The sequence below is a fragment of the Peromyscus californicus genome, unplaced genomic scaffold (assembly GCF_007827085.1).
Source record: "Peromyscus californicus insignis strain IS unplaced genomic scaffold, ASM782708v3 Scaffold_3__1_contigs__length_106647218, whole genome shotgun sequence".
Classification (NCBI taxonomy): domain Eukaryota; kingdom Metazoa; phylum Chordata; class Mammalia; order Rodentia; family Cricetidae; genus Peromyscus; species Peromyscus californicus.
This window is the reverse complement of record NW_026294551.1, coordinates 65,147,412-65,155,828: the sequence shown is the minus strand read 5'-3', so window position 1 is coordinate 65,155,828 and position 8,417 is coordinate 65,147,412. Positions and strand designations below refer to the sequence as shown.

General features: G+C 48.7%; 1 protein-coding gene across 4 annotated transcripts in view; it reads right to left on the bottom strand.

Moving 5' to 3' along the window:
* Positions 1 to 354: 354 nt before the first annotated feature.
* The window catches only part of Gemin5 (gem nuclear organelle associated protein 5), a 50,104-nt gene continuing 42,041 nt past the window's right edge, over positions 355 to 8,417 (bottom strand). For 2 of the 4 annotated variants that reach the window (XM_052757544.1, XM_052757546.1), the window contains exons 25-28: positions 6,350 to 6,512; positions 4,790 to 5,282; positions 2,295 to 2,391; positions 355 to 1,719 (exon numbers count right to left, since the gene is read on the bottom strand). In XM_052757544.1, coding sequence (XP_052613504.1) covers positions 1,552 to 1,719; positions 2,295 to 2,391; positions 4,790 to 5,282; positions 6,350 to 6,512 — 921 coding nt within the window. In that variant the 3' untranslated portion in view covers positions 355 to 1,551. The remainder of the gene's footprint in view (positions 1,720 to 2,294; positions 2,392 to 4,789; positions 5,283 to 6,349; positions 6,513 to 8,417) is intronic. The other 2 variants (XM_052757545.1, XM_052757547.1) reach the window with 1 other exon arrangement.

Below are 8,417 nucleotides of genomic sequence, written 5' to 3'. Positions count from 1 at the left end.
TTAGGTTTCTTTTTGAATGTGTACATCTATGTACTATGTGCATGCCTGATGACTGTGGAGGCCAGAAAAGAGTGTTGGAGCCCCTGGAATGAAAGTAATAGATGTTTGTAAGCCACCATGTGGGGCTGAGATTGAACCCAGGTCCTGTGGAAAAGCAGCCAGTGCTCTTAAGCCATCGCTCTAGCCCACTGGATTATCATTACTATTTTTGAGACAAGGTCTTGCTTCATAGCCCAGGCTAGCCTTGAATTCAAATTCCTCCTGCCTCTGGTCTTTCCCAGTAGTAAGTGGCATGCACAGTGTGCAGGGTTGCTCCCAACGAGCACTGGTTTCAGTGAATCACAAGGGTGAGACTGTACTTTACCAGCTACTCTTTATTCAAGTGGAGGGAACCAACTTTTCCCATTCTGTAGATGAAGTCCTCTATGTAGTCAAGCCTACTCACATTTGTCAAGACTCTTGCCTTTAAGACCAATGTATCTTCCTAGAGTTCACACAATGGTACAGTAGTTCCCTTTTTTGGGTTTAGCATTTAGATTCCAAAGTTAAGCACACACAAATACCTCAAGATGCACGTCCCATGGAGTTCCAGTGGGGAATATTTCTTGCTGCCCACAGATGAAGCCTTCACATTGGACCTCAAGAGAGGCAAGAAGAAGGTCTGCTTGGCCCACCCAACCTGAGCATGTCTGCTTTTTCTGTTCTAGAAACCAGTGACAGTGGAGGCATCATCAGTCTCTGAGCTGTCTGGCTATGTGGTAACTAGCAGCAGGCCCAGAGCTGGGGAATAAATAGTACTGTAGGTTCCAGGGTGTCAAGTGAAGCCTAATGACCCGGGAGGCACTGTAAAATGAGGAAATACGCATTGTTCTCCAGGCTGGGTTTTAGTCGATCCTCAACCAAAGGGTTTTATGACCCCAAAGGATTAAAGACCCACCAGGAGTGATTTTTTTCCTGGGCTGTCTAATCACCCTCAGTCACGTTACACAGCCTGGAGGACAACATCAGCTCTGTTCTCAGATCGCCTGGGCCATCTGCCCACGGAGGCAACTCCATACAAATAAAATCACCGTTGACCTGATGTTCCGAGTCAACACGGTGGACGAGGCTAATTCCTTTACTCTTTGAGAGGTGGGAAAGCCCAGCTAACAAACCAATTAAGAAGCCCCGACCCAACAGTAATAAGCGTGTCAAGTGCCCCTCCCACAGAAGGAGACACTTCCGATGGTGGGGATTTATAAAGGCAGCTGCACCTAGGACAGACAGACTTGGGGTGAACAAAAGGCTTCTCTTTGGGGAAACCACGTAAGGCTTGAGACAGCAGTCTTGGTAAGGGCTAGTTCTGAGTGACCCTGCTGGCTTTTGGCTCCATTACAGGAAACCACTTGGGAGGCACCAGGCAGGCTCCATTGTGAGTGGATCAAGCTTCACCCTCAGCTGTCAGCTGGACCACAGCATCTTTCCAGTGGAGATGGGGTGGAGGCCTGGTGAGCTGTGACTGAGAAGAACGTTGTCACAGCCGTGTGACACAGCTTTATGGCCTCTGGAAGTTTATGTGCGCAGGCTCTGGCAGTGTCTTCTGTAAGTTCTAGTGTGGCCATACTTCTGAAGGAGCTTCTGGGCCTGTTGCTGCATCTCAGGGTTCACGGCGCCAGGACACTGGGACCCGATGTGAAGCAAGACAAGGCAGCACTCCAGCACATCTGGAAAGGGCCAGGCCTAAAACAACGACAAGACAAGGCAGTGTCTGCAAGGGCGTGTAGAAGGACAGACGGATGAAACTGGTATGTCTACTGGCATGTCCTCGTGGGTGAGTCTCCTAGTGTCCCCAAATCAACTCACACAGCTGCTCCTAGTACCAGTCACAGCCCAACACACTGCTCCTCCAGAGTACTGGCACCTGCTACCATCTCCCATCTGACTTGAATGGTTTCCCTCTCAACCATACCTAACTCTTGTTTGGTTTTCCCTAAGACCGAGCGGGAAACCTATGGTGTGGTCAGTCCTGCCACTGTCACAAATTACTACAGCTAGGCAGAGACAACTGCATCCCAAGTGCTTTCTTCTTCCTTTTTTTTTTTGGTCTCTGTATACCACTAGCTGTCCTGGAACTCGCTCTATGGACCAGGCAGCCCTAAAACTCAGAGATCCACCCGCCTCTGCCTCCCAAGTGCTGGGATTAAAGGTGTGCGCCACCACCTAACTCTTGTATCCTGAAACTTTAAGCACACACAATGACAGTGGATGTAGATGACCTTCAGGGGTTGGTGTGAAGCATCTTCAAACACCCTTACCTTTATACTCTCCGGAAACTCAGCTATTCTCTCATTGGCCTCCGTGAGTCTTCGGGTTAATTCAGGGAGAGAGACTGATGCATTCCCTTCTTCTCTGCTAGCGAGAGTAACAATACACTGAAGTCACATATGGTCACCTAACTTCTACCCCAAATGTTTCAGTTAAAGAAAACCTTTTGTCTATTGTACATACATATGTGCGATCATGGCTGCACTTGCATCCACAGTGTGTACACTTGGAGGTCAGAAGACATTTGGGAGTTGATTCCCTCCTTCCATATGTAGGTTTCAGGAATGAAACCCATATCATCAGGCTTGATGGCAAATGCCTTTACCCACTAAGCAACCTGCCAACCCCCACTGTTTTTATTGTGGTAAAATAATTGTTAAAACCATTTCAACCACCTACAAACATACTTCCACTCATCATGCTGTGCGATCATCACTACCATCCAGGACCACAGCTCTTTTTTTTTTTTTTTGAGACAGTGTCTCACTGTGTGACCCTGGCTGGCCTGGAACTTGCTTTGTAAACCAGGCTGCTCTCTTGGTTCTGGAATTAAAGGCATTCACTCCCACACCTGCTCAGGACCAGAGCTCTTGTGAAATGGGAACTTGCCTTGCCTATCTCTGCTGGTTGGCAGCCCACACTTCCTGTCTCATGGCACCATTATGCCACCTACCTTGTAGTAAATGTAGTACAGGCTAGTTTCCTTCGTTTTCAACATGGAAACACTGAGTAGTATTTCACTGAATGAATATACCATTTCTGCTAATCTACCCACCTGTCCTTGGATACTGGGCTGCTTCCCATTTTCAATGCTATCATGCACAGTGCTGCAGATGCTTACACAAACAGCGGGATTTCAATTATTTAATCATCCCTGCATTAATTTATTTAGACAGATTTTGCTGTGTAGCCCAGACTGGCTAACTTGGGGTGCTACGTGCTGGGATTAGAGGCATGCAGAACCATGCCAGGCTGCCCTGCTTTCAGTCCTCTTGACTGAGGAGTAGACCGGCTGGATCTGAGAGTGAAGCTCATTTTCTAATTCCTGAGGAACTCCATAGTGTTCCCACCTAGGACAAACACTCAAGCTGTGCTGCACCAATCTTGGCAGCAGCCACAGCACATTGGGTATGAAATAGTATTTCACTGTAGATTCATTTTATTTTTAAAGGCAGGGTCTCACATAGGCTGGCCTTGAACTAGACAATGTAATTGAGGATGACCTTGAACTCTCGATCCTCCTGCATCTACCCGACCAGTGCTGGGATTATAGGCATGCACCACCATGCCCATGATGGTGATGGAATCCAGGGTTTCCTCTTGTTGGGGACAGACTCTCCTTACTCAGTTCTGTACCTAGCCCTTCACTGTGTCATGGTTTGCATGTCTCCAGGGATGAGTGACTGGTCATTTGTCACATCCTTCGTACTTTCTTGAAGCCAGGCGCTTGTTATGCCTAAGTAACTCCAACTCAGAGATTGAGAAGGCAACAAAATGGGATGAGACGCACACCTATGAAGCTGTGGTGGTCACTTTTCTAATACCTGAGACAGGAGATAGGGCTTTAGAGGAAAGACTGCAGACAAGTGTGACAGCCTGGGGTCTCCAAGGAGTAGAGAGGCAGCCAGGATCGGTGTCTTAAGGTCCTCACAGGAATCTTGTGAGCCAAAGGTAGGAGCCGATCTGAGGGCTTTACAGCATTTTTTTTCTAAAAGCAAACCTGGCTGGGCACATCTATAATCCCAGCATTTGGAAGGCTCAGGTAGAACGGTTGCCACAGGGAAAGAGCATGTCTTACACAAATAAAACACAAACCTGAACTGCCTACAGCAGTGGCTGGGATTTCTTCTAATTCCTTTGGAGACAGTCCCACATTTCCTAGGTAGCCATACATTCAATGCGACCTTGAACTACTTCTGAGCCTCCTGCTTCCAGCTCTGGAGTGTTGGGATTACAGGCATATAGTTTTTAATTTTTTCAGATTACTTATGTGTATGAATGTGTTTCTATGAGTGGGTATGCACTTGAGTGCAGGCACCCATGAAAGTCAAAAGAGGGTGTTGGATCTTCTAGATCTAAGGTTAGAGGTAGTTGTGAGGCCCTGGGTAGGTGTTGGGAAAGGAACTTAGATCTTCAAAAAAAGCAGGCGCCTTTAATTATAATCTGTCTCTCGAGCCCCATAATTTTTTAAAGTTAATACAACCTCTGTAGATTTCTGAACTAACTGGTATTTCTTAGATTCTAGCCTGGGGAATGTAATCAAGGTGAAAGGTACTAGAAGCATACGTAGTAGCACACACCTGTAATCTCAGTCTGAGCGCTATTGTAGGTGTACATGGAGCACTGAGTGGCTTCAGAAGGGCTGGAATTAGCTGTCTGACCTAGGTCTGCTGCTTCCCAGCGGCCTAGTCAATGGTATCACATACTTATACTGGACACAGTTATAGGACAACAAGGCCATCCATGGTTCCAGACCTGAATTTACCTTGGGCTCTGAGGTTGCGAAGGGGCCTGCTCTGCTTCCTGGCCAGGGTCATCTCTGGTGGGGCCGTTGGCCGTGGCCTTGCAGAGCTGACTCTTTTGGTGCTGGCGGATCATTTCTGCCAGTGTCTCTTGGACTTCAGCAACAGTCCTCTGGGAGGTCTGGAGGCTGGCATGCCTTTCTGAGAAGAGCTCTCTGCAGGCACTAAGTAAACGCTCACTTTCTCCACTGAGCCTGAGGCCTGGGCCTGGAGGCTGACTTGACTGTGGCTGAGCAGTAGCCCCAGGCTCTGTGTCTTTATCACTGGCACTGTCATCTGGCTCCCTCTGCTCCGCAGAGACTGTGCTTTTCACCCAGATGCTGGACTCAGGGCCAGGCCCACAGAGTGACCACCAGACTTCATATAGTTGCCCATAAATAAAAAAGGCCTCTAAGCTTTTGAAAGCTGCAGTGGCAAGAGAGAGGTCTCCCAGTTTGTCTCGCAGGTGGTCACAGCCTAGAAGAAAAGGATCCTGGGATATGTTATACATTTCTCTATCTGTGAGAAACCTGGCTTCTCACCCATGTGTGGTCACCCCAGGAGAAGGGGCAGCAATGTAACTCTTGGGATTATATCCTCTGCCCAAAGCCAACGGAACCCATCATTTCCTTTCCCGCCTTGGGACAATGCAATCCTTGTCACAGGTGACATCACTCACAGCATGACAGAAGACTATTATTAGTAGCTCCAGGGACACACTAATGTGGTGGGGGTAGGGTATGAAGCACATTGTGCTCTGAAAACTGAGATGAATTGTAGGGACTAATCACATAGTCAATGCCTAGCCGGGTATGGTGGTGCACACCTTTAATCCCAGCACTCAGGAGACAGAGGCAGGCGGATTCAGGAGGCAGAGAGATCCAGGACAGCCAGGACTGTTTCACAGAGATGAAAGAAATGCCTAGCTTTCCTCATCTTTCCAGCTTGGAAAACCACATTTATTTATTTATTCACTCATTATTTATTTATTTTCAGTTTTTTGAGGCAGTGTTTCTGTGTAGTCTTAGCTGTCCTGGAACTTGCTCTGTAGACCAGGCTGGGCTTAAATTCACAGAGATCCACCTGCCTCTGCCTCCTGAGTGCTGGGATGAAAGGCGTGCACCACCACTCTGCTGGAAAGTCACATCCCCCGCCCCCCTTTTTGGGTGATGGTTCAACAGGGTCTACGTAGCCCAGGCTGGCCATAAACTCACCACATAGCCAAGATTACCCTGAACTGCTGCTCTGACCACCCCTCGCCCATGTTGGGATGGCAGGTGCATGCACCCCACACCAGCTCTTTTTCTTTCCCTCTCCAACTGGGCTTTAAGGAGAGAGCAGGCAGGTAAAGACACCGGTGCAGGTGCTTTGGTTTGGTCTGGCTCTCTCTGTAACCTATGCAGCTCAGAGTTTGTGGTGATCCTCCTGCCACAGCCCATCCCCTTTTAATGACGCTGCCACTCCCAGTACAGTACCATCGGAGGTGGTTATACTGAGCTGTAACGGGAGGACCCAGGCAGCGATGTGTGTGTGGGGTCACTTACCGCCTGGGAGAAAGGCTGAGTAGATTTCCTGCATGAGGGTGAAGTTCCCTGAGGTGTAGCTCCGAAGCACGGCCTGCAGCAGAGCTGGCACGGCCTCCTCCCAGGAGGCAGCCTGTTGGCTCAGCATTGCTAGGGTCAGGTCATGGCAGACATGAAGCAGCAGCTAGAAAGAGGCCAGAGTCTCACTCACCTGCTAACACCCTCCTGTGGCAGAGACTTGACAAGCCTGGTCCCATAGCTAGGAACTGTACCGGAAACCAGTCACATAGAACAGCTACTCTGGAAAGCCTTTACCTCCCACCCATCAATCACCCTCTGTCTGGTGGTAAAGTCTGAGCTTTCTGAGGAGATGCACTGACCACTGCGCTAACAGTGAAGGCAGCTGGCATGCCCAGGGAGCTAAGGAAGGAGGGTCATGAGATCAAAGGCAGACTGGGTTATACAACATCCTGTCTTTAGACTGCAAACAAAAACAAGTAAGTGAAGTTTCTGGATCTAAAAAGCCATAATTAGAAAAACAAAATGGGGGGTGGGTGTTATGCGTAATTGGCTGAGTGCCTGCTTAGGACGCACAAGGCCTTGGGTTCAGTCCTCAGCATCACATAAACTTGATGTGGTAACACACACCTGTAATCTTAGCACTGGAGAAGTGGAGGCAGGAGACCAGGACTTCAGGGTCATCCTCAGCTATCTAAGAAGTTTGGGGCCAGCCTGGGCTATATGAGACCAATCTCAAAACAAAACAAAAAGAAGGAAATCAACAGAAATAACGGGAATAGTTGGTACCAATCCATTTTAGCGTGTGGAGGTCTGAGGTACAATGTCAGTTGTCTTTCTCAATCACTCTCCATTTTATCTTTTTGTCTTCTTGAGACAAGGTTTCACTATGTAGCCCCGACTGTCCTGGATCCCGCTCTGTAGACCAGGCTGGCCTCAAACTCCAGACCTGCCTGCCTCTGGCTCCCGAGCGCTGGGATTAAAGGTGTGCGCCACCACCACTCGGCCCCATTTTCTCTTTTGAGACAGGACAGTCTCTTTTCTCACAGAACCTGAAGTTCACCAGCCGGGCTAGACTGTCTTGACAGCAAATCCTTGGGGTCTACCTGCTTCTGCCTCCCTAATCCTGGGACATGGGTGTCAATTGCCATGTTAGCGATTAAACCCAGGGCCTCACGCAAAGCAGTTTACCTACTTGACTGAACCGTCTCTCCAGCCCGGAGGTTACTAAGCAGCTTGAAGCATTCTGACAAGCAGTTTATGGCTACCACCAACATGAAAGCACAGAACACCTTTGTCACACAAGGCCGTCTGACAGCACCTTCCCAGCCACCCCCCTCACGTCACACTCTCAGAGCTCCTTGTTATGCTGCATGGTTTTTTCTAGAATCCATGTAAATGGAGTCACAGTTTCAGTGTTCTGGGTCTTGGTACTGTCAGCCTGTTGCTGGGGCTCACTGATCTGTGCAGAGGTCTATTCTCCCCTTGTGTGGCTGTTTGTTTGGGGCTGTTGTGGGCTAAATGTCTCCAAATATTTGTATGCAGGTCTTTGAGTGGCCTCCTGATTTCATTTCTTGTTGTGAACCACCCAGTCACTTGGCTGGCTGGGCAGGAGTATGCTATCTTTGTAAGAAACTGCAAACCTGCTTTCCATTTTGTATACCATTTGAGGAGGTCTCCTTACTCAAAAGTCAAATCTTTTCATTTAAAAATTTAAAAGCAGACAAACTGAGGCATGTTCCCAAGATGAACACAGTAGTTACCGTACTTCAGCTTGACCCCTCGGCATCAGCATGGGTAACCTGGAGGCAGGGACTCTCTCAGGTGAGTGAGGTAGGGGAAACAGCAGCAGGGAAGACAGGAGGACCTCAGCTTTGCTGTATGTAGTATTTTGCCTACATGTATGTCTGTGCATGATGTGTATGCCTGGTGCCCATGAAGGCCAGAAGAGGGTGCTGGATCCCCTGGAACTGGAATTCAGATGTGTATGGGTGCTGATAACCCACACTGACCCTTCTCCAAGAGCAGCCAGTACTCTTAGCCATGAGCCATCACTCCAGCCTCAAACTTC